The 27,320-nt window shown below is 32.6% G+C and overlaps 1 protein-coding gene across 1 annotated transcript; it reads left to right on the top strand.

Moving 5' to 3' along the window:
• On the top strand, positions 1-27,133 carry LOC109607368 (protein gooseberry-neuro). The gene is made up of 5 exons (XM_020023892.2): positions 1-239; positions 4,081-4,394; positions 6,668-6,782; positions 26,112-26,305; positions 26,360-27,133. The coding sequence occupies exons 1-5, from the start codon at positions 200-202 to the stop codon at positions 26,831-26,833; spliced, it is 1,137 nt and encodes a 378-aa protein (XP_019879451.1). The 5' UTR covers positions 1-199; the 3' UTR covers positions 26,834-27,133.
• Positions 27,134-27,320: the final 187 nt, after the last annotated feature.

The raw sequence follows: 27,320 nt of genomic DNA, 5'->3' as shown, positions 1-27,320 counted from the left end.
TCGCATTTTTCCGCCACTGATTCATGACGGTTTTGGAGCCAGTCCGCGCACGGGTACTATACACACCGGCGGCGCTTTTCGCGAAAACCATCCATTTTCTCTCTTTTTTTTATGGTTGTTGTTGTTGTTGTTGTTTTGGATTTAGTACCTACGGTTAGATGTGCTGTTCGATCGGTGACTATTCTCTGGGTTGGCGAACATGGATATGAGACCGATTTGGGGCGGGTATCCATTTCAAGGTATTTATACCAATTTATATTTCATACTCTTCCTTCAAAATTTTCTTGTATTGGAATTGGAACGGTAATCGAATGGATGTTGTTTCATCCGTCGCTGGGAGGCAAAATTGATAATCATTACATATTATCACGATTAATCATTTGTACTTTTGATTCGTTTTGGTTTGTTTCATCCTGTCCTTGTTGGAAGAAATTTCAGTACAAATAATAAAAAAATCTCCACTGAATTCTCCTGTATTACCATATTATAATTAATAACTGAAAAAGATGTTTTGTTTTTCTGCTTCATCATTTTTTAGAAACTCTATGCCTACCTTTACTATCATTTTTTAATATGCTGATTACAATAATGTTTACTGGTAATAATTATTAATTTTTTGATAAACAATTTGAATTACAGGACACCAAATGGTCTAATTTTTATAAATATTGAATATTTTTAGAGGTTTTGAAATTTCTAGTTTTGTCTAGTCTGACAAATATCAAAAATAACAATTTAAGAAGTCCTTTTTATCCATTGATTGTTTCCCTAATAAAATTTTATACTGTACAAATTTTATTATAATTGATTGATTTATCTCAAAAATGACAATCATAAAATTGAAAATGAAAATTATTTTGCTAAAACAGTTATTCATGATCAGAATTTTGCGTTGAATAAATAAATAAAAAAACAAATATGTTAAATATTTGGAAAATTATTTATTCTAAAAATGGTTCTATAAATGGAATGTCGTATTATATAAATATTGACATAAAATTGTTTTTTCCAAATTAACAAAATATTTATCAAAATAAAAAATACGTCGTCTAAACGCATATTTTCAAGAGAAATTTATGTTTAAAACTTAATTATTTTATGAATTATTCACATTAAATGACTCACACTGTCCAGTTACCATAGAGCAGTTTTTTTTCGTATTTTGTATATTTTAATAAATATGAAAAATGACAATTCAAGAAGTCTTTTTTGACCATTAATTCTTTCCTTAATAAAATTCTATATTGTATAATTATAATTAATTTATCTTAAAAATGACATATTATCAAAATTAAAAAATCATAAAATTGAAAATGACAATTATTTTGCCTAGAACAAGTTATTCGTGATCAGATTTTATTATAATTGGTTTATATCAAAATTAAAAAAAGTATAAAATTGAAAATGAAAATTATTTTTCTTAAAACAGTTCAAAATTTTGAGTTGAATAAATAAATAAAAAACAAATATGTTAAATATTTGGAAAATTATTTATTCTAAAAATAGTTCTATAAATGGAATGTCGTGTTGAATAAATATTGACATAAAATTGTTTTTTCCAAAATAACAAAATCTTTATCCAAATAAAAAAATACGTCGTCTAAAAGCATTTTTTTAAATAAATTCTATATTGTATATATTTTATTATAATTGGTTTATCTTAAAATTGACATTATCAAAATACGTCATATTATAAATAACTCAGGTTAATTATTCACATTAAATGACTCACATTGTCCAGTTAGCACAGAGCGGCTTTATTTCGTATTTTATTTGATAAATATCAAAAATAACAATTCCAGAAGTCCTTTTTGTCCATTAATTGTTTCCTTAATATATTTCTATATTGTATAAATTTTATTATAATAAAATAAATAAATTTTATTATAATAAAATGACATATTATCAAAATTTAAAAAATCATAGAATTAAAAATGAAATTATTTTGCCTAAAACAGTTAGTTATGATCTGATTAAATTATTTATTCTAAAAATAGTTCTGTAGATGGAATGTCGTGTTGTATAAATATTGACATAAAATTGTTTTTTTCCAAAATAAAAAAATGAGTCGTCTAAATGCATTTTTTTTTTTTTTTTCAAAAAAAGTTTAAATTTAAAACTTTAATTATTTTATAAATAACTAAATAACTCACAATCAGGTTAATTAATCACATTAAATGACTCACATTGTCTAGTAAATCCACAAAACTGTTTATTTCAACAATAATATGATTTACATTTATATTTGTTCAAAAATGAACCGTTAATAATGTTTAGTATTTTTTTTCATAAAACAGTTTATTTAAAATAATAAATATTTTATTGAAAGTGGCTCACATTGTCCAGTTAGTATAGTGCAGTTTTTTTTTTCGTATTTTGTGTTGTATAAATCCACAAAACTGTTTATTTCAAAAATTATATTATTTACATTTATATTTGTTCAAAAGTGAATTATGAATAATGTTAAGTATTTTTTTTTTTTTTTTCATTAAACAATTTATTTACATAATAATTTACATACATATTTTATTAAAAGTTCAAATAAAAAGATATTTAATAATATGTATTTATATTAAGAATGGTGTATATCTGAGTAAAAATTTATAAATCAATTTCTAAAATAATAAATATAAAAGATTAACGAGAAACATTTATATAGTTTGTTTTGTCCATAAAACAGAGTTTTTCGTTTTGTAAATCGAACTATAAAAGTTTTTATTTGTAAAATAACAAATTTATAAGGTTCTAAAAGGTTAATCAATTATTGTTACTGTTAAATTAAATGTTGACTTTAACCATTCGTTATAACAATTATTATAAAATGAGTGTGGACAGTTTGACGATTGCATTCACACGAGGCTGTTGATTTATGTCCCTCAATAAAATATAATTAATCTAATAAATCGAATGAAAACCAAAAACAATTTGACTTTATTGATACGTTATCATTTTTGGGACGTGTGTCTCAAATTTTACTGCAAATTGACATCAAAAAACATTAACGAACTGTGAAAAGTGAATTACCTGTACGAAATAGAACGCGTTTTATAATCCCTTCGATATTATATTGCTCATGAAATTTTTAACAACACACCTGATTGCATACAACCATAAAATCGATATTTCCTGATAACCGGACAATTTTATGAATAGCCATAAAGCGCGCTCACTATAAAACTACAAATCGGTTTCTCAAGGAATTCAAAACTACGAAACAACCGTCAATTATCCTGCCACCACGCGATAAAACACACTCAACGCAAACACACACATAAAGATCCTTAATAAGTGTGGAATCTTAATGGCGATTTAATCACGCTGGTTCCAGGGGTGGGCTCGGGTAATTTGGAAGGCCATATCAAATTAATAGTGGTATAATTTCGAGGAGGACCCGCAGGTAACGGAGTGATAGATGAGATTCGTTCGTGCGATTGTCTGTGTTATTTTCCGTAATTGACTGCCCGATAATTGTTTTCACGGCTGTTAATTATGTCTGTAGACTATTTTCATTGTTTGTTTGTGTTTTCGACTTGAGAGGGAAATTTTTGAGTTCATTTTTGGGTGTGGCAACGCTGAAGCGGTAACGTTGGAATTGTGGCTTCGCTCAGGGCAAAATCAACAACTTGTCCACGTTAATTTTGTAATTATATAGGAATTATCATAAAACTGTAGATGATGTGCTAGTTGATGTAATTTTTTTAAGTTTTGGAGACAAAACTACAAATCACCTTATTTCACAAGTTTTATTAAATCAATGTTGTCCCGTTTATTTATTCAACGGGATAATCTCAAAGCTGAATTGTCTACACGTTCCTTTTATTTGCACTGATTAATCGTGTATTGAATCCATGCAAATAAACGAAACAAAACAGGCCGTACAATGAGTCGCAATTCATCACGGATAAATCCTGGCATCGGCGGAATAATTCGATAAATTACGTTCGCCCAAGTTCAAATACGCATTCATGACAGACACTAATAGAATACACACCATCAATCACTCCTTGATTAAACACAGAACCTCATCTTCCCAACCACCAAAAGACAATAACTCAAACAGATCGTTTTTATTTGTTGTAGGTCAAGGACGCGTTAATCAACTCGGCGGCGTTTTCATAAACGGAAGACCGCTTCCGAATCACATCCGGTTGAAAATCGTCGAGATGGCGGCCGCCGGAATCCGACCGTGTGTCATTTCGAGACAGCTGAGAGTTTCGCACGGTTGCGTGTCGAAAATACTGAACAGGTACCAGGAGACTGGAAGCATCAGACCAGGCGTCATCGGCGGATCCAAACCTAGAGTCGCGTCCACGGACGTTGAGGCCAGGATTGAGCAGCTGAAGAAGGAGAATGCCGGCATCTTTTCATGGGAGATCCGAGAGAAGCTACTGAAGGTAAGAACGGAAAATCATCTCCGTCCAACAAAGCAAACTTAACATGCGTTTGTAGGAAGTGTTTAAGTAATTAATGACCATAATCAGCCGTATATAAATTCATTCTCATAGCACGGCAAAAGGTAATGAAAAATTCCACCTGCTCTTTGCGGGCTTTTTTCCTCAGGAACTTCACGAATGATTCATTGGTGTCCGAGCAGTTCTCGCGTACCTTTCGGCTTTGCACGGCAGAGAACCCAAACGTAATGTTTAGCAAAATGTGTATAATTTTAGTTATTTTGCATAGCCCCGCTATGGTCGGAACACCTGTTTCCCTGCGCGGCCTGAAATACGAAGATTCCTGAGACGAGTTTATGGCATACGAAGTGTAATGCACCTTATGTGTTTTAAATGGCGTCGTTAAACTGATATACACGATGTCGCGGGATTCTGAGCTTTTTAACTCGTTTTTGGATTTACTTCTGCAACGGAATTGCTTATGGCGTCTTCGATTAAATGTAACGTTGTTACAATTAACAAAGAACGATATCGTTTGAACTGATTAGTTCAAGTTAGTTTTCGTTAACATCCACATACTGATGGATAGCTGAAAAGACATGCTTCCTGCTCGTGCCACAATATGTGTCTTTCGCGAACAAATAGCGGTGTCATTGTCGGGAATATTAAAATCCCTTGAAGCGGGCGCTTTCAAATAACGTTGAGGGGTGTCGGAAACTTTGTAGAAATACGGAGCAATATAACTGCGTGGCGAACGTTAAGGAAATTGACTGTAAAGATAAGGACGCAAGAACAAACAGTTCTTTTAAAATATGTCGATACGAATCGACATTCCCGTATGTGTTTTCCTTTTGTGCGTGAGAAGTTAAACCAGCAATCGACGCTTTAATCATGCTGACGTCAGTTTTTTGAACGTGTAATAAAATACATAAATTCTTCACAAAACAAATTAAATATATTTTCACTCGTTTCAACTGAACATAAGTGAACTATGAAGGAGACTTTTGATCCAAAGAAGCGATTAGTTCCGTCGCGATTGGCGATTAGAACAGTCAGTTAGAAGAACAGCGTCAGTTTTTGAACGCGCCGAACGTTTCGGTGGGCTACCACATGTGCATGTGGACGTTGCACGTTCATCTATGCGATTATGCCCGCTACCAAAGCACCGACCAGATAACAGAGCACCGCTGAAAACGTGTCGGCTCGCGATGAAAGGGATCCGCGTGCCACGGGACACATTACCGTGCCGTAATGGCCGAGGCCTGACGTAAAGAGCGTGCTGGCCCGCGCCGCCCTCAAATTATCGTCCCGGACCCGGCACATCTGGGGACGATAGGATCTGTGGTGGCCCACGGCGCTCAACGGCGATAAACGTCGCCGTCGCCGCCCTCCTTTCGTCGCCCGACGCCCGCGGACACCGCGACGGATACGGTGACCGTTAATTCGCGGCCAAGGGAGGAGTTTCCACGGTGACGAGCTGGTTTTTAGCCGCTATTTGCATTGTTTAACGTCACAACATGTTTATGTTATTAGTATCATTAAATGTAACGCTCTCAGCTTTATTATCGTCATCAGTTCACATCACAAGCTACACTGTTTCAAAAATTACAAACTGAAACGAAACATGAATATGTATGTTCATAATTTTCACAATTATTTTTTGGGCTGTGCAAAAAATAATTGTGAAACAAAATAGAGCACGACTCGAATTATAATTATGCTCGGTTTGGCTGTAAAATTTATGCAAACACCGATAAAAAATGTAATCGGCCGATCAACGCATAAAAGTTAAAATTAATCAGCCGGTAATAAGCACGTGCACCGGCCCCAAAAATTCGAGCAATTTTATTGAAGATGCAAAAAAAAATATGTGTCGGTAACAACCGTTTAATGGGTTTAACGACCGAAATTGAACCATTTGCATAATGTAGTCCCGCATTTTTCTCCACATCCACAACGATATTTTTATCCCGCAAGTGAGTGAGTTTTGAAACGTTGATTAATTGTTAATGCGAAGGAAATCCATCCCAATTGGACGTGGTGCAATTGTAGAAAGTTAAGATTTTGCTTTGATAAAACGTTTTCAATTAATATCTCAGCTGGTGCGTTATAATTTAATCGACGTACACGAATTTCAATTATGGTGGATGCACCAATTAAACTAATCCATTTTCGTTTAACTTTTTTCACATTACTTCAACAATTGTAAAGTGACCCTCCTTAACGATTAAATGTTCGTTTGATTAAATGTTGGAAATAATTTTTTTTCTTTTCAGGAGGGTGTTTCCGAGCCGCCCAGCATTTCAGCGATAAGCAGATTGTTGAGGGGCAACGGAAGACGAGAGGATCCAGACAGCAAGAAAGATTACACAATCAATGGAATATTGGGCGGTGAGTTCAAAATCCAACTTATTCTGTCAATAAAACTGGCGAAATTGACAATTTTCAAGCTTTATTCGAGCGGCATAACGGTTTATTAAGTTTTTTTCCTGCAGTCGAAAGTTTGAGACGTAAATTACGAGGGGAATGAACGATTGTGGTTCTTAATTCCGTTGTTTCTACGTCGTTGTTAATGTATTTGATTCAACTCCAGTTTATTTTACTTTTTGTGCAATGTCAAGCTTTACGATATTTAAACTTGTTTAATATTATTCAATTAAAAATTATTTTCATTTTTTTTTTTTTAAATAAACTATTAAGGCGTAAAATAAATATGATGTACCTGTTATTCAAATAGTGGATGTCGTTGGCAATCCTTCAGAAATTATTAATCGAAAAGTTACAAAATATTATCAATAAAAGTGACCCTGAAAAAAATTTGAAAAATATTTTAAATTTCAATTTAAAACTGGGCACCCAAAGCACCGAGTTATAAGAAAAATAATCTTTCTAATTTAATAATTAAAAAATTATGTAAGGTATTAATTAAATATCTTGAGACAATTTGCCGAATTTTTTATTGTATAACTGGTAACATTGAAAAACTAAATTTGTTTGACAACGTGAAAGTCACTAATTCAAAAAAGATGAAAATTAAAAATAACACATTCATATCAATTTTCTAACAAACATTTTCTTTAAGCGCTTGTAAATTCCCAAAAAACTACATTCTTCATTTGTAACAATCTTTCAATTGTTTTTAAACCAGTTTTCGTGACAATTTATATAAATTTTGCACCAATTGCAATTCTCAAACTATTGGTAACAGAACATCTGATAAAGTTTTTAATAATAAAATATTTTTAATTTGACTAATTTCTCTTAAAAAACTTATATTCGGCCTAAATTTTCAAAGAGATATTCAATTATTATCCTTCTAAATAATTACCATGTTTTTTTTTTAATTTCAATAAAATTATAATAAATCATGTACTATTGTTAATCTTAAAAATTAAATTGTAACAATCTTTGAATTGTTTTTAAACTTGTTTTCGTGACAATTTATATAAATTTTGCACCAATTGCAATTCTTAAACTATCGGCAACAGAACATTTGATAAAGTTTTTAATAATAAAAGACTTTTAATTTGACTAATTTCTCGTAAAAAAAACTTATATTCGATTCAAAGAGATATTCAATTATTATCCTCCTAAATAATTAACATGTTTTTTTATTTCAATAAAATTATAATAAATTATGTACTTATTGTTAATCTCAAAAAATTTCATGTTCTCAAAAATTTTATGTTATATTCCTTATTGACTTATCCAAAATTAAATTATTGTAATGAAAGTTTTCAACATAATGTTTGATAAAATTAACTTCTCTCAAAACCTATCATCATTTTTATAAACAAAATGTGTAAAATAATTTGTAATATAAACACTAGATTTGATACATGTTGCATCTTAATTTACGTTCTTCATTATCTAATTGTATGTGATTTAATACGTAGCAATATCTGCCTAAAATTCAATAACAAGTAGTTAGCAAGTTTCAGTAAAGTTTTACATGTAAGTAATTTAATGTAGCATATAAAATATTCGTAAACTCCTGCAAAGTTTGCAGAAGTATCAAGTGTTAACATTGATAACATTTCAGACTATACAAAGCTCTCGGATCTTAAGACTGAACTTTCGAATATATACCGACGATTCGAGTTGTAATCCCCAGAAGGTCCCAACATCTCGGATGTTTGTTCAGGGTCCCGCCGCTAATCCGGCATTATTGAATGACGTTCGCGTCAAATGAGCACATTCTTTATACCGGGCCGATAAAAAGAAGCCGGCGGTCATTTTTTCGTACGTCGCTCCATTTAGGACGATTATCGGCGGATTAGGGCGCTAAGCTGACAATGTAACCGGGGGATTTAGTTGGTTTGTGTGTCACGCCCACGAAACCTAATCGCATCCACTGTTCGTCGATTTTTGTGAAATCGTCGACCGGTCAAACTCAATTAAAGGACGGCGCGAAAAAAAGTCGTGCAATATTAATCCCATCCCGTGGTAAATAAATTTCTCGCAGAGCCTGGTCGTAAAACGGGCCCCGACTCATTTCAGGTGCCCTTGTTTTTGCGCAGAAAACTGCCAATTTCACGTGCATTAATTTTACTGCTCATATTACAAATGCGCGGAACGTATGCGCGAGTGCGGTCGCGAAATTTTTCTAAAAGTACCGCCTGATTAGTGTGAAATGCGCCAACGAAATTGCCAATCAACGTGGATAATTAAATGTAAACTTCGAACAGGCACTTTCGTCAATCCGCACCTGTTCTTCACTAATCTAGTCGTGTGTTCATTCATAGAAAAGACACTACATTTCTTGGCTTCTCAGTATTATCCAAATTTTTCCGATATATTCGATTCTTACATTTACTTTCTATTCGAGATCATTTTAATTATTTTTCTTAGATTGCTAAGATTCCCTAATTTATTTTAAACGTTCATACTGTATATTTTTTTGTTCTTCAGTATTTTTAGGTTCATTAAGTATTTAGATTTATAATATGTTTCAGAATATTCTTCAAATGCTTCAAGTTCATTAAATTGTATTTTTTTTTTTCATTTTTAATTCATCAAATGTTTTTTTTTCATTTACTTAAATTCTAATGTCTTAGTATGCACATAAAATAGTAACGAATTTCTACTTTCCTATTTTATTTCTCTTTATTTATTGTTTTATTATTCTTTAAATAATTTAAGATTAATGCTACGCCCTATTTTTGAAGACTCTAGTTTTGTTTGGATTTTGTATCAGATTCGACAATAACAACAGTAAAGATCAAGAATTATTAAATAACAACAATAAAATTAAAAACAATACACCAGCTCCAAATCTAAATTTAAAACTCATAAATAATATGTAAAATATGAATGCTTCTGGTATGTTGATTGAAAATTAAGAGCCAAAACTCTCTATAAAATATATGGGCTATACGAACTCACATCGTTGCATTTTTAGAGGAGTCATCTTCCAAACCGAAGTCCGTCTACCATTTCAACAGTGTCAGAATTGTCACAATTGTTAGATTCATACATTTTTGTAAATCACTTAACGACCCTAAAGATGTAAATAAACAAAAAATTTACCATGGGGAGAAACAGGAAGAAAACGTATATTTATATTTTTATTTTTTATTGTTGTTTTCGGTTCCGGTATCCGCCGGCATCACATTCTAATATGTTTCGATTCTTCTCGTTTTGTTCTACTTTTTTAAATATATGAGAATTTTCATATACTTACTATTTATTATTTAGATATTTGTTTTTTTAGATTTACAATATTTTCCCTTTTCTTAATATTTTAAATTATTTAGATTTTTAAACTTTATTAGATATTTAATTACTTAAACTTTTGATTCAGTATGATGAAATATTATAATATTAGTGTTGAAATTTTGTACACATTCACTTCATGGAAATCCTTCATATTTTTATAAATGTGTCTTTAAAAGTAATAAATTTAAAGTTCCCGATAATGAAAGTCGTTAAGTCGAAATAGGCATTGGAAAAAAGTGGTTAGTCCGCGAAAGAAGTGTTATGGTAATCCGAAAAGACATAAACCCTAATACGGTGGACAGATCGGCGAAAGATCTATAGATCGAGAATCGACCCGGGGGCGAACCAATAACGTCGGACTGTTAAACGGGCGGCGCCCTTTGTGAAATCCGATCTGTTTGTTGCGTACTGGAGGCGGAATCCACAGCTAAAACACGAGGTGTAAAAATGATGAACGGGCTCCAGAACACCAACATGTGTTCCACAACGATAATAATCCATCGATTGATTCCTGTCACTGGGGGGATAAGCGCGCGATGATCGGGACCTAACTTTTTACGCTTTTATCTGCGGCACATCAATTAAAGTTACGTAAACCGCCATTATGTTTTGCTCGGGCCCGAAATGGCCTAGAGGGCCGCATAAAAATTATGTATGCATAAGTGATTATGCACTCACTCTTGCTCTTTGCATTTTACATGCGGCACACCAAGTATGGGTAACCGTCGTGTTGAAAGAACGTCTTCTTGGTACGCGATTTTTTCACCTTTTACACGACACAACAAAAATATTAATAACTTCTTGTAATGCCGCTTGTTAATGATCGTTTAATATTGATCAAAATTTCTACTTCAAATCATGTGAAATTTCTAATATATGTGGGTGGAAAAAAAAAAGAGTGACGGAAGAAGGACAATCACACACGTGTTCCTTAATATATGTCTCATTAACATATTAAGATCCCTTTTGAAAGCGCGCCGCCTTTTCCCATCTTTCTTTCGCCATCATTAATTGGCTCCGGCATTTTTCCAAAGTCACTTTACGGCCGGCAATTAAAACCGAACCGTTCTTTCGCATTTTTCCACGCTGGTTGAAGAATGAATCATAAACCTAAAAGTCTAGAGCTATTTTTTTTTAGAAATTTGTCAAAAATTTGTTTTCAAATTGTGCTCTGTGTTAGTAACAGATGTAATAGTTTCAGCAATGCACATAATTAAGAACTGTTTTAATAAATTTCTACACAGTAGATTTTTATGAGATACTGTTTCAATAAAGTTGCTCCCACGAATTTTTATCGAATATAATTATTATCTTAGAAAAGCCATATGTATGTATATAAAAAATTGTTTTTAAGTTGTTCTCATGAGTTTTTAACAAAAACAGTAGACTCAAAAAAAGTATATGAATCCATTAAAATGATGCATACATATAGAGGTAATAAGTGAATATTTATGTACTAGTGTGTATAGTTTTTAACTATGTAGAGTTAGTTTATCAAAAATTTGATTTTAAATTATTATTATTATTATAAAATGAAATAAAATAAAATAAAATAAAATAAAATAAAAAAAAATTAAATAACATAAAATAGAATAAAATAAAATTATTCCTGTGCATTTTTAATATGTATAATAAATTCTGAAAAGGTATATAAATGGTGCATATTTAAGAATTAAGATTTAAATCGAAATTTCTATTTATTAACATGTTCATACAAAATTTGGTCTCAACAATGTACATAATTAAGAACTGTGATAATAAGTTTCTACATTGCTGTTTTTTATGATGTCGGTTAAACCTATTTCTTTTTCTAAATTTCGCTGTTCTCACGAATTTTTATGGATTATAATTATATAAAAAAACTATATAAATTATTTTATATATATTTTTATATTTTTATAAATTTTTTTTTACTTTATAAAAAGTTGATTTCAAATTGTTCTTATGAATTCTTAACAAATGCAATACTCAATAATAATAATAATAATAATAATAATAATAATAATAATAATAATAATAATAATAATAATAATAATAATAATAATAATAATAATTAAGTGCCTTAAATGTTGTTTTAACGATGTCAAAAATGTGATTTTGTAATATTCTTATGAATTTTTAACATACTCAATAAACTTAGAAAAGGCGTATAAATTCATTCATATTCATATTTAGTAGTTGTGAATTGAGCTAATCAGTTTCCACTCAGCACTTTATTGTTATGTAGTGTGTAACTTTTTCTATAATGTTTTTCAAAAATTTAACTTTAAATTGTTCTCCGTTTTATCGTTTATTATTATGAAATAGTCTCAATAATACACATAATTAAGAACAATGATAATAAGTTTATACATTACAAATTTTTCTTTAGTAAAATATATATTTATTAAAGTGGTGCATATTTGGTATAAAAAAATTTGAGATAACAAGGTCTTTTTCTGTTATATTATTGTTATTCTTTATAATAAAAGATAATAAATAATAATTATGCATTTTAAATTAAATATTTAATATATTTAGGTGTAAATAACAAATCCAAAATGAAATAAATTAATATAATTTGTGCTACCTAAATTATATTATTTTACCTTTTTATTATGCCTCAACATACGTTTAAACAATAATGCATTTTTCCATATGGAAATTAATTAGTTTTCTCCGAATTAAAAAAAATGTATATATAGATTTATTCCATTCTTACACCTTACCTAACCGAAACTAATAAAATGTTTAACATACCCGTATACTTGGAAGAAAACTATAAAATGTCACAATATAATTTTAAGGAATTTATGTTCTATTTTGTGAATTATGTCGGCAGTTTGCATACAGAGTTCCATCGTGCTGACTTTAAAGTGAAAACTTCCGAAATTCCATTATTTAAATGCCCACGTCGCAGGGCTCGAATTCCGTTGTTTCGTGTCGTTTTCCCTCCCGTCATTTTCAATTGTTTTGACCGAATTTTCGGGCTGTTTCGTATGTGGGACGTTCGATGTTCGTATTCACGGAGCAACACAAATGAATTTCCCAGAATAATATTAAACTATGAGATGCGAAATTAACTTAACTCGGCTCAATTGCATTCTGATATCTGTCTCTTTGTTCTGTTTTCGAGCCGTCGTAATTATATTTGGCAACACAATAGAAAATCGGTCTCATTACCGAAAATTTTGTTCGACTCTTGTTAATATTCGACGAGAACGGTCATTAATTGAAAAAGGTATTTGTTACGAGAACGCCGGTCCCTTTGAAGTGCCGATTTCATAACATTCTTTACATACTCTGCGTCGGAATCGTGAATAAGAAGACGAAGAGGCGGCAAAAAGAAACGACTCTTGATTCAATTACGTGTTGTCCGTAATAATATTATAAATAAGGCGCAAAGGATTTATTATTTTTCATCGTCTCCCATCCGGATTTGATTAATGATGGTTAAAGGTGTTAGACGAGGTGACATTTCGGCTCTGGAATGCGTGGTTCAGAGGAAAATAAAAGAAAAAATATGAAATTTATACACTTTAACATATAAAAGGTCTAAAATAAAACAAATTTAAAGATTTTCACATTCGTGGTTATTAATTTGTTTTATAACACTGTATGTCTCGTAAATAAGAAATTTAAAAGCCCGACATAAAACTGTTAAATTTAATGTTTCAATAACAATTTGAACCTTCTTAAAGCTAGTCAATTAAGTTCGTACCAAAATTTATAGACCACTTTGGCCCCGTAAAAACGCAATAATGAGCAACACGTGATAATTTACAATAATCGAATTTTATGGATTCGACGAGTCACTTTGAGGAGTTAAATTAGCGCTTCAATTCACATCCCGCCTGGCAGATACAACCAGGATTTTAAACGGGTAATTCATTAGGTCGAAGGTGATTGTCTGCAATTTCGCGGATTTTCCATCTCTCTCACTCTCTCTGTGTTATTACATCGATTATTCCGGTGTGAATTTTCAGCACTGGGGTGGATTTCGGCTTGTTAAACGCACCGAAAACACAATGGACATGAGATAAATTCATGTTTGAGAATTAGTCTTCACATAGTCCCATCTTATTCACCGCTTTCACTGTTATTCAGGTTGTCAAGTGAACAACGTGTTGCGGCAACATTTCTGGCCTTTCGCATCGGGCCGACCTTTTCACTGTGCACCGAACAATTTGCAACCGACAATGGCTAAATGATATTTCCAGCAGAGAGTGTTTATGTCATTTGATTAGCCTCTCCTTTGATCTGTTGCGAATCCCCGTTTGTCGGCGGACCAGTTCAAATGCGCCGTGTTTTCGTTCAGGTGACATCCGACACAAAGCACAAATAAAGTGAATATGCGCTTGATTTATACTCAATACTTTACAGAATGGCATAATGCAAAGATAATTGAGGTACACTCGTCTATTTGACTCACTAAATCTTTTATTTAGATCTTAGTACTGTTGCTATTATTGAGATTATCAAAAATCCTATTATTAAAAATTATAATATACAATAATATAACTTGATAAATCGAATATCTAAACAAAATATTTAAATAAAGTCGAATTTTGGGAGAGAATCATTAATTCCTTATAAAATTAAAGGGATGTTGTCCATTTTTTGAACAATTGTCTCAGATTTAACATCGATTATCCATGTATTGTTCTTTCATGATCCTTCCTTTCCTTCAAAGGTTTGATAGATTTTTTCATAATTTTGTAAATCGAATCAAGTAAAAATTACACATAATTTGGATTTCATTGCTAACCAATTTGCTTTGAGTTATTAAAAATTCGAGTTATCAAAGTTCGACCGTATTTATAATAATAGAAATGATAATTATTCTAATTGATATATTTTGAAGAATGTCTTTGTATGGGGGCTGCATTAAGTAATAATTTATAAAAGCTAACATTGTTGTGAAAATATATTTAAACGACAAGGGAACTCTTCCTTTTTTCTGATTTGGTGTCTAGAATTTTATCTTTTTCGATGTTTAATATGTCAGTTAGTTCCATAATCGCTATGTTAGAAACGTTATATAATGTTGATTTTCGAGGCGATTTTTTTATTTGGTTATTATTTTTAGACTGTAGAACTCTGCGTAGCAAATAATTTATGTTATTAGAATGTATTGACCTTAAATAATAAAATATTTTATAATAGTTTTATATTTTATTATTTTGTAGAAACATCTAGATATGCCTAGGCATATGATCATTTCTGTTATTACAAATACAGTCGAAATTTGATAACTCGAATTTTTAATAACTCAAAGCAAATTGGTTAGTAATGAAATCCACATTATGTGTAATTTTTATTTGACTTGATTTACAAAATTTTGAAAAAATCTGTCTAACCTCTGAAGGAAAGGAAGAAACATGAAAGAACAATACATAGTTAATTTGATGTTAAACCTGAGACAACTGTTCAAAAAATGGACAAAATTCCTTTAATTTTTATAAGTGAACAATTACATGAAAGAATCGTGCATGAAATTCAACTGCAAATAGAGTTTAACCTTGAATAAATATCACCAACACACAAGAAAGTGCACCTTTAAACGATTTTTATCATGTAAATGATGATAATATTACTTCGGAGTTTCCCTCAGGTGAAGACATCGAGCTCAGCAGATCTGAATCTGTGGAACTAGATATTTAAGATGACAGTGGAAGTAAGCAACTCGTTCAAATGTGTTCGTCGAAAATTCTTTAAAAATGATATGTCAATGTTTAAAAACAAACGAACACATAACTGATTCCTTCTATGACGGTTTAAATGATACCGTAGAATTTTTTAAAAATGAAATTTAAAAATTATCTCTTCAAATATTAAATCATTGCATCATTGCATAAAATAAGAACTTTACATAATAACAATAAAAATATTGGTTTCATTATGCATTATATATTAGGTGGGGTAAAAAGTAACCTCCTTGTTAACCAAAATGCGTAGCTATCGCGAAAAAGGATATGATGCCTTATAGTCTTTTCATATTTAGGCCGACGTGTCAAATTTCAGCGTGATACAGCCCTTAGTTTTGATTACGTGTTTGGCAACATGATTTTCGTAGTTTCATAAAACATTATTTTTTGAGAGCCAAAACAGCGAAGGAAACAATACAAAGTTGGATAAATATTATGGGGCTAATGCTACTTTATATTACACTGTGAAATATTGGTTTCGAGAGTTTTATGGTGGCCGAAACTCCACTGCCGTAGAAGTCTGTAGTGGCAGGCCCTCCGATGGGATTGTCATGGCATACTCTTGGACATACGTGGACTACCTCGAAAAAAGGAAAACCTTCAACAGCGAGTATAACTGCGCATTATTGGAGCGATTGAAGGCCTCACATAAAGCGAAAAAAAGTTTTGTTTTTGCAAGACAATGCGCTGGCACACAAGAGCATCTATTTAAGGCTCCATTTGCTTCCCCATCCGCATTATTTGCCAGATTTAGCTCCATTGTACTATTATCTCTTCATAAACCTCAAAAGATGGTTCATCAATAAAAAATTCAGCTCGCGGAGGAGTACTTTGCGGACTTCCCGGAATATTACTTTTCAGACAGGATCAAAAAGTTGTAAAATCGCTGGAATAAGTTAAGTGTATTGAACTGAAAGGGGACTACATTGAATAAAATGAAAAAAAAAAAAATCAAAAAAAAAATTAATTTTATAGGTTTCAAAATGTTATTTAGATAGTCAATGCGTTATTTATCACATACATACATCATACTTACATGATAAATATATAGTTTTCTATGTATTTATTTAATAACAGGAAACCTTGATAACTCGAGTTATCGGAATTCGACTGTATACATGATACACAGAATGTATGAACTATATATAAGTAACTAAGTCTCATATTTTATAAATTAGAATTTCATAATTTACATATTATTTAAAATTAAAAAAGTTATTTTATGAGTATATTAGCTAAATACATTTTATGTGCGCAATTTTAAATTTTCATTAGTCCACTAATTTGTTTTTTAGTTATCAATTATTGTTGCTATATAATTAGAGACGTATTGATAATAAATTTTATTAACCCCCATGATCAATATTTCAAAAATCTCGAACAACAAACGCATTAATTCAATTGAATAAATTCAAAAATGGCGGTGCAAACAAGCATCCCATTCAACACCATTTACCCTCCCATTATTTCCAACCATTGAGCCCTTTTACCCCCTCATATAATTCAATCAGTACCCATATTTTTCTATCCCATTGACACACAAACACCACCCTTGTTCCTAAATACACGAGGGCTGTGAAACTGTGATTCATCCCCCAACCTTAAACTATATTTCGAAACGACTAAATTACAAAATCACAAAACAACAGTTGTTTATCAATCCGTAGATGTGTGAAAAAGAAAATTTGATTGGCTACCACACGAAACTAATCAGGGGTGCCAAACAAAGGCGGTCATTAACAAGGAAACAATAATCGGTTGTGCCGGCAAAAGACCGGGGTTTTCAGATCGGCACCTTTGTGTGACTAATTCGATCGCATTCTTCGTGTCGCTCGGGCTCAAGGAAGAACCGAAAGGAAACGGACCGAGAACAGGGGGAACGCCCCGAAAACGCATACCTCTCCAGACGCACCGGCACCAAATTAGGCCACCCAGTGCCCTGCATTCATGACATTCAACCCCTCGAGTCGAACATGTGCTTTCGAAACGTGATTTTTGTTGGGAAAGGGCTTATTTTGGTTTTAATCGAAGGGACCTAGACATTATGTTAATGTTTATAGTTGCCTGACAGGTTTTAAAATTCTTTTAACAACGGTTTATTATAAAGAGATACGACGATAAAAAAATATATTAATGCTATAATATAATAATAAAAATTAATTATCTGAGCACAAAAATTTAGTAGTTTCAGTAGCAACCAACAATACACATATGATTTGTAGAAGTGGTTGTCAGCGTTTAGAATATGCTGCCATCTAACAAATAGGAGAAGTAACTCTGTTGAAAAGAGGTACTTGTCTGAATTAATTTTAACAACAACAACAACTATTTTAATATAATTTTAATTAGCCACCTTAATGTGTATAATCTAATTAACAGTTGAAAGTATGGGTAAAAAATAAAAAGTCGTACTTGATTGATCCCTACGGAATCATATAAAATGACATAGTATTTTTGGTAGGTGTGAATTGTCCAGTCACGTTTTCGGCTGGTAAAACTCGTAGCACGAGCCGTAATCCTTGTATTAAGTCGATGTAAGTGACAATAGACGACTTGTGTGGGCTAAAATACCTGTCTAATTGAGCCACGGGATACCTATGAACGAGAACCGCGAGTGATTAATATACTTTTCGGGGCGATTCCACCAACAGTTCCCCGCTTAATCTTCAATGATGAACGACGAATGAAAGAAGATTTAATCGGGAGATTTTAATGGAAAGGCCCGTGGAAGTGAACGCGACACCATCACTCGTGATATTATCTCTTGCGGTGCGCGAGTTAGTCAACACCTAATGAACGGCATTTCAGCCGGTGATTATTGTTTTTTTATTATTATGCGCGTCATAAATTTCTGGCGATCTTCAACATCATCTCGTATTTATTAGTTTGTGTTCGACGCATAAAAATCGCTTTTGGAGACTGGGAAGAAGCGGAATTATGGCGGATGCGCCAGAAAGATTGTCCTTCTGTCAGGAGCAGTCAGTGATTAATCGGATCGGTCATAATTAACATATTCCCCTCATAAAATCAACTAAAGAGAGCAAGTAGAAAAATTAATTTACAGACTGTTTGTAGGACGCATTAAAGTATTAAAATTAGTGTTTAGTGGTAATGGCTGAAATATGCGTTGGTCGAGGGGGGTCGAGTATCTCGGTGGCCCCCCAAGGTCCTCGCCTTTATGCCCGCACATTTATCATTTAACACATTGATGCACTATATATTTAAACTGTCATATCGTCTTTAAGTCCAATAAATTAATGTGCACTTTTTTCGATGCGTCGCGCAACTTTTTCAACATTCACCATTATATCACCATCCAAGTGCCAGACGCAATTTAAGTTAAATCACGGAAATTTATACGCCTCTATAAATTACTTAATAAACACACATGATAACGTGGTTGTTTATTTTTTGTGCACGAAACCTGTTGCCCATCTATTGAGATAAAAAATGCTCATATTGATATAATAATAAAACTAATTGTAAGTATAACATATCTATCCATAGAGATTTCGCGCGGTCGTTGCATGCAATTTTACGCACAAATAACAGGTTGCGAGCCTATATGTTTAATCTTATGGTTATGCATCTGGTAGGAAAATAACAGGGGAGTGCTTCATTGTTTTTTTTTTGCGCTACATACACGTACGTGAATGTGAAAAATATTGAAATGAGGTCGGGTAACACAGGAAAGAAATAATGTTTCCTTTGTTGGCAACTCGAGAGTATGTGTTTTTACAAGGAAATTATACTGTAACATTTGAAACACCGTTCAACTTGCAAAAATATATGTCTATATCATCCTGTGATTGATCCAGACTGAATTTTTAAAAACAATTAACATTTTAATGTTTTTTTGATGATGATATTCTGGAAATATTAAATCACTGAAACAGTGATCGTGTGACAAAGTTTAAACGCGTTGTACGTATTTATTTATTACCTCGTTGTTGAAATGTACAATACGATTAGAATTTAAATATTATTTAAACCATCAATGTTTTGCTTTAGCTGACGCAATCAACATCACGTTGATAACCAAGTTTAAACAAACTCTTCACACTGGACGAATTTATGCGTCGGAAATGTGCTGGATTATAAAGCAAAAAGAAAATTATACAAACTATTAATGTTAAATTATACCAAAAAGAAGTAACAATAAATATTCCTTTCATTAAAATTGTTATGTTCAAATCCAGCTTAATTCAGAAAAGTAAATGAAACATTTTGTAGAATAAAAAAATATTAGTTTTTAGAATAGAATATAAAACAATATTAGTATATTAATATTATTTTAATAGTTCACATTAAGTAAATAGTTATTGTCATAATATTTAACATTTTAAAATGTTGCTTTAATAATGACCACTATTGTGTTTATAAATAGTGATTCATAACTATCCGATAAATTTTAAGCACATATATACAGTCGACTCTCATTAATTTGAAATTCGAGGAACTCTTAGAATACTACGAATTATTAAGTGTTTGAAATTTTTGAGAGAAAAGATATAAAACTTCAAATTATTGAGTGTTGATAATCAATTATTATTTATAACGTTCGCATTGTTGCTTTTCATTTTCATTTGTATCTGTCGCAGATAAAATTTCGCCATCGGTTAGTAAACTTGAGACAGCAACATCTTCATCCACTTGAACAAAGTCATGTCCCCATTAACTATTAAAAGCCAATTGTTAAAAAGTTCTATCGTCATCCAATTTTTTTTATTAGCACGATAATCAGTAGGAAACAATTTCACTTCTTTGAAACACCGCGGTTTCATTGCTTTTCCTATCACCCTTCACTTGTCGCAAAGTTGTTGATGCTTAGAGTAAACGCGAACTCTTTTGCTTTTTCCTTTAACAAGTTTCCGCTAATAGATACTTTTTGTCCTCTACACTGCCTTTGCCAAATGACCAGGTTTTCTTCCAGACGAGGAAATTCACATTTAGTAGTTCCGTACTCCAGCAGTTTCAGCAACATAAATTTTCTCCTTGTGCTTTATTATGATTGAAAGAATACTGAGGATTCTTAAATTCTTTTGCAACATCACTTTTCTTCTCACCTCCCTCTACTTTTTCGATTAACTTCTTCTTTTCAGCAATCGTCAAGCATTTATACTTTTTAGAACTCATAACTAAGACAAACTTTTATTTAATCTGTATACAACCAACGAAAGAGTAACAGTAACTGGAACTTAACTAAACAAACCAATTCGTGAAGAAGTAATCAATACAAAACAAAGACTCATGCACGATGATATAAGTTTGAACTTGTCCTTCTCTTTCTCTCTGAAACTGAATTGTCGAGTGTTTGACGTTGATGAGTTCGAATTTAACGCGTCGTTTTGTCATGTAGCGATTTAGTTCGAAATATAAAGAGATATTCTAGGGAACTCGTAATAACTTTGAATTATAGGGAGGTTCGAATTACCGATAGTTTGAATAAACAAGAGTCGACTGTATATAGTAATGTTATATTCCGAAATGTTTTTCAACATTTTGAAATATATAATAAAACATTTCTAGTTAAAAATCAAATGTAGAATGATAGTTTACGATCATAAAGATTAAAATGAGTATGCATTATCTGCTTATTCAGATAGGAAAATTCTCATTTACATTATTCTTGTATGTACTATTTACACATTCGACTTACAAAGGCAAAATCCTCAAAATACCCGAAAATACAGGGTGTCCTGATTAGTACAGTGTTTGGTCTAGTCAATTTATACTGCATATAAAAACTACAATTCGTACGTCATCGGTTTTTGTTTGTAGGTTTTCGGCTGAAGTAAAAAAAATTCTACTATTATATTTTAATTTTTGCCATTCAAATAAATAAAATAAACGGCCTTAAACTTGAACAAGGATACCAACTTTTGACGTCAACTGTAGCATAATAAATAATAATATCTGAAAAACCTCATGCAATGGTAAATCCTTTCCTTTCCTTCAATATATCCGCGAATTTAATAGTTTTTAATAGTTCGAATTATGAAATAGATGCATTCGGATTGTAGATAACATCCTGGAGTTTATTGAGGATGTAGGAAACTCAATAAAAGAGTGATCGTGAGAACAAGCCAAAGAAAAATTCAAATGTGTCCGTGGCGACAAAACGCGTTCGGTCCCATAAATCTCGTGGTCGCAGAGGGTGGGCCCGTGTAAAGTGCGGGCCGCCAAAGGGGCCGCCCGGCCGCGGTCACAATGGGGTCCATTGTAGGATGGCCGGGCCGCCAAAGGACGGCCACTCTCATCAGAGAGCGAAGGAACACACCACCTCGACACCACAACATTGAACAAAACAAATCGAAAATAACACCGCACTTGTCCACGACCACCGCGATTGACGTTGACACACGTTTCCGGCGTTTCCGGATTCAATATTTTTTAAAAGTTTTAAACTTTTTTCGAATCGAACGAACGAGCCGTCACTTTCAATGAACAGGTCGTGATGTTACAAGCCGATTACAATTTGAAATTTATTTGTCCGATTGTTTTCGGATGCTAAATCAAATTTAATGTTCCGAGGCCCGTATTCATGATACACAACACATGCTGACGCAATATTAATGAAGATCAAATGGACCGCCACGAAAACGGAAGGCAATATTTCGTTATTACCGAGCGATTTACGCGATTTATCATGCATTATTTATTAAAAACGCATAAATCACGCGCACATTATTTGGACTCCGTAATAATAAAAATCTGTCTGCGGGGGTCAAATTTTTATATATTTTAATGGTAATGGGTGATTTATTAACAGATAATTGTCTAATGATCGTAATTAAGTGTAATATTCAAATTATTAAAACTCGGTGTGACTGATTGAATAATTTTAATAATCATTTTATAGTGCACGTTTTGTTACATTATAGCGAAGAGTTGTTATCGTGACAGATTTGATGTTGAGAGAGTTCAGGGACGAAAACGAAATTTATTCGTGATCATGTCTGGAAAGTGCCTGAGGGAATTCCCCCACGGGATTAGGGCATGTAAATGGAAAAGGAAACTTATTTTCGGTGGAAATCGCAATCGATTTTATTCAAATATTTAAGTCTCAATTAAATCGGAGTCACGTTAGGTAATAAATGTGTGGACGGTAGAAAAGTTATAAACTTTCATAGCGCAGATGTCTAGGCAATTTGTAATGATGCAAAACTTATTAGCATTTAAATGAAGATTGCAATAAAAATTTCTTTTTAAAATATGTTCGTATGGCATAAAGGCCGTTTTTATGTTTCGATGTTTAACACTTAATTGTATATAAAATAGGTAATTACTCGCCGTCTTTTTATTATGTAATATGTCTAGGCACTACTATAACTTGCAATTTTCGCGATTAATTTAACTACGTTAAAAAATGCACGGTTTACAATATTTGTAACTGTGAAATATTGCAAGAAGCCAAAGAACTTTATTAACTAATACATTTTTTATGATAAAACAAAATTGTAAAATTTATATCCGGTTCAACATTCATATATTTATTGACTTTTACTTATAAAATTTGTACTAAATTCAATATAAATTTACATGAACTTTATTTTTATATACAAGGTGTTTCACAGCTACGAAAAATTTTAACCACATACTCATTGTTATATAAGCAGTCCATTTAAAAAAAAAATGTAATTCAGCAAGAGGAAACGAGATAAAAAATCATTCAATCCATCTATAAAAGCTGTTCGAAATTGTTCCCATTGATTTGAATGCAAGTTTTAGCCGGCCGAATCCAATTTTAGCATACCGTTCTTTACACAAGTTCAAACTTGTATTATCGTGCACGAGCCTATGTATTCGTAACGATTAGTTTGACGCAAGCTTCTTCACGAATTGGTTTGTTTTGTTAAGTTTCAGTTACTGTTATTCTTTCGTTGGTTGTACACAGATTAAATAAAAGGTTGTCTAAGTTATGAGTCCTAAGAAGTATAAGTGCTTGACGATTGCTGAAAAGAAGAAGTAGAGGGAGGTGAGAAGAAAAGTGATGTTGCGAAAGAATTTAAGATTCCTTTAAGTACTCTCTCAACCATAATAAAGCACAAGGAGAAAATGTAGCTCAAACTGCTGGAGTAGGGAAAAGAACTACTAAAGGTGAATTTCCTCGTCTGGAAGAAAGCTTGGTCATTTGACTAAGACAGTGTAGAGGAGAAAAAGTGTCTATTAGCGGAGACTTGTTAAAGGAAAGAGCAAAAGAGTTCGCGTCTACTCTAAGCATCAAAAACTTTGCGGCAAGTAAAGGGCTTACAAATTTCAAAAAGAGAAATGGAGTTGTGTTTAAAAAAGTTTGTGGGGAAAGTGGAAGTGTTAATGACGCAGTTTGCTTAGATTGGCATGGTAAATTGAAGACTGATTGAAAACTATGATGTCCGAGACATTTTTAATACTAATGAAACTGGCCTAATTTTCAAATGTTTAGCGGATAAGGCATTGAGAGCTGTAACACCCCTAACGATTCTCAACTGCTTCAAAAGATTCGGTTTCATAAAAGAAGATCAGGAAAATCTTCCAATAATTAAGGATGATGAAGAACCAGCAATAGAACCACTAGTTGATATTAGCGGTGTGAGTTTTTCTGACTTTGTTCAAGTGGACGAAGATGATGTTGTCTCAGGTTCACTAACCGGTGGCGAAATTTTATCTGCGACAGATATAAATGAAAAAAGCAACAGTGAAGATGAGGACGATGCTTCAAGACCTTTGACAGAGGTGTCAGTTAAGGAAGCAAGAGTCTCATTCGACACCTTAAAAAGCTTCTGTCTACAAAACGAAAGTGATGAAAAAGCATTTCAGGCATTTTTTCTCTTAAAAAAAGTTACTGGGCAGCCTGAGCAGCAGCAATTTACTTTGAAGCAAACCAATATAACAGAGTTCTTTCGAAAAATTAATTTACATTATGAATATGTAGCTCTTAACTTTTGTTATTTTTAAAGAATAGCAGTTCCTCGAGTTTCGAATTAACGAGAGACGACTATATATACATTTAAAAAAAATATGATAAATCGACTACTTATACACAGTGAGTATGTGCTTAAAATTTTTCGGATAAGTTGCGAAACACCCTGTATATAACATATATATTCTTATAAAAATGCTCTATTTATTAATTCCACGTATAATAGGCACTGGTGGTATTTTTATTTTTTTTTTTTCCTACTTTCCTTTAAAAAACCACAATAAACTTATGCTGCACCCAAAATTACCTTAATGCACACGGATCAAAGAGAAGTAAAAAACTGTGTCATACCCGTAATGAACAGCGGCAAAATAAAAGGATAGAGGCGGATTTTTTTATAGCCCATAGCTGAAATACATTATACATATCCATCGGATGCCGTTTGCCTGAATAATGAATAAGTAATGTCGGCGATGCATATTCATTGCTTACTCATGATTATTTATTAGATTATTAGTGTGTAATTTAGAACTAAAACTAATCCAATACTTATTAATATTTGCAATTTTTACTTAATTCAGGCAACCACGATTACATTTCAAATTCTTTCAGTACGTTTCACAGTGTATTATAGTGGTCTTCACGGGATAAAATTGGAATTTTGTGGCTTTGAAAAAATCTTTATACATATTTCGGGGGACACAAAGCAGAAGGAAATATCCGAGGGATGAAGAGATAAGTCTGAAAACGGTTTCTTATTGGAATTTATTGTCTGGCCGTCCGATCTGAAAAAGTAAATGATTCTATATCTAAAATGTATGATCCGCGATTTTATTTTATTATTTTATTCATGACAGATCTAGAGATTGCTTTGCAGTCTTCGGACGTCTCTTATTAAAACGGAAAATATGAAAAACGCACACGGATTTGATTATATATATAGATACTACTGTTCTTTTTAAATTTGTTTTAAATGTAAATAACACCTCGAACTTTTCCAATTAATTCCGCAAGACAAAAAGTACGAGCAAGAGTTGTATTAAAAAACTTGCGACATTGTGTAACCAACAGGCAGTGCCCCAACAATACGAAAATTTCAATTTTCCCTTGGATAAGTAGCCCGGTGTAAAAGACAAGGAACCCACGGTGCATGATTAGCTACTTCTCTTGTCTGTAACGCAGTTTGAATGATTAATAACGCCGCGCCAGCCGCGATAAATAATTAAAGACGCTATTGAAATTTAATTGAGCAAACACGGCATTGAACGCGGAAAATTAATTAGCGATCCGGTGGAATCGTCGTCTTTGATCCCGCATGGAAACCCCGCAATCCTGATACGAGTCTTATTATTAATGTTGGATTAATCGTTTTCTTTGTCGTTTGAATGTGCTTTGAACTGTTCCCCGTTCCAGGACGAGAAGACGACAGCGACACCGAATCCGAGCCGGGAATCCCGCTAAAACGTAAACAACGCCGTTCCAGAACGACGTTCTCCGGCGAGCAGCTGGAAGCTCTGGAACGCGCCTTCGGCCGTACCCAATATCCCGACGTGTACACCAGGGAGGAACTCGCCCAACAGACCGGCCTCACAGAAGCCCGAATTCAAGTAAGTCCTTCAATAAACAAACGCAACAACACAATAAAAAATAATTTATTTCAGGTTTGGTTCTCGAACAGGAGGGCGCGTTTGCGTAAGAATTCCGGCAATCCGAACTCGACGAACCCTTTGACCTTTCCCAGTTTACCATTCACTAATGTCTCGTGTCAGTATCCCGCTGACGGACAGCACGACTGGCGGAACGCCCAGTTGCACAACTACAACATGTTCCAGCACAATTACAACCAAGAGTACGCCCGGTCGGATTACTCGTCATTGTTCGACGCGAACTACGCTTTGGCTCAAGCGCAAATCAACCAGGCACAAGTCGGCGCCTCCAGCAGGATGAAAGAGGACAAAGAATTGGAGCTGAGCAACGATGGGGCTGGAAATAGTGCCGGGCCAAGTTCCGAATGGAAAGGTACCACCGATTGGCAGAACAACGTGATGGCCATGCAGGATGTTAATCAGTTTCCGAATCCGGAAAGTTTTGCGCAAGGACACTACAATGTCAAGCAACAGAACTATTGGGCTTAGTGGTGTGATTGTTTAATGATGTGCAATTCTGTTTATGGGTTAGTTGCTAAGTGCCTTTTATAAATGACACTTGATTTATGTTTTGCGCATAGTTCTGTATATTTTTTGGTTATAAGTTAAGTAGATAATATGTTTAAATGAAATTATTTGTGAATAATTAAGATAATAAAGAAAACAAATTATATATTGTGCTTATTTTAACTGTGTAACTGTGTAACTGTTGTAAAAGAGCTAATTACACACTTTAGTATGAAAATTTAAACTGTACATTGTAATAATTTGAAAAATGTTTTAATGTAAAAAAATCTGTACATTTTAATAAATAAACATGCTTAAAAAACTATCACATATATATTTTTTTTAATTTGTGTGGATTCAATTTCTGTTATACTTTTACCAAAGTTTATTAAAATTTATTTTTCAAAATAATATTAGACTTACCTTTTCTGAAATTCAAACCTGAAATGTATTTAAGTTAGGAATTTTA

Source organism: Aethina tumida, chromosome 1, assembly GCF_024364675.1.
Source record: "Aethina tumida isolate Nest 87 chromosome 1, icAetTumi1.1, whole genome shotgun sequence".
In the NCBI taxonomy this organism is placed as follows: Eukaryota; Metazoa; Arthropoda; class Insecta; order Coleoptera; family Nitidulidae; genus Aethina; species Aethina tumida.
Note: the sequence above shows the minus strand (reverse complement) of the source record. Positions and strands in the feature narration are given on the sequence as shown.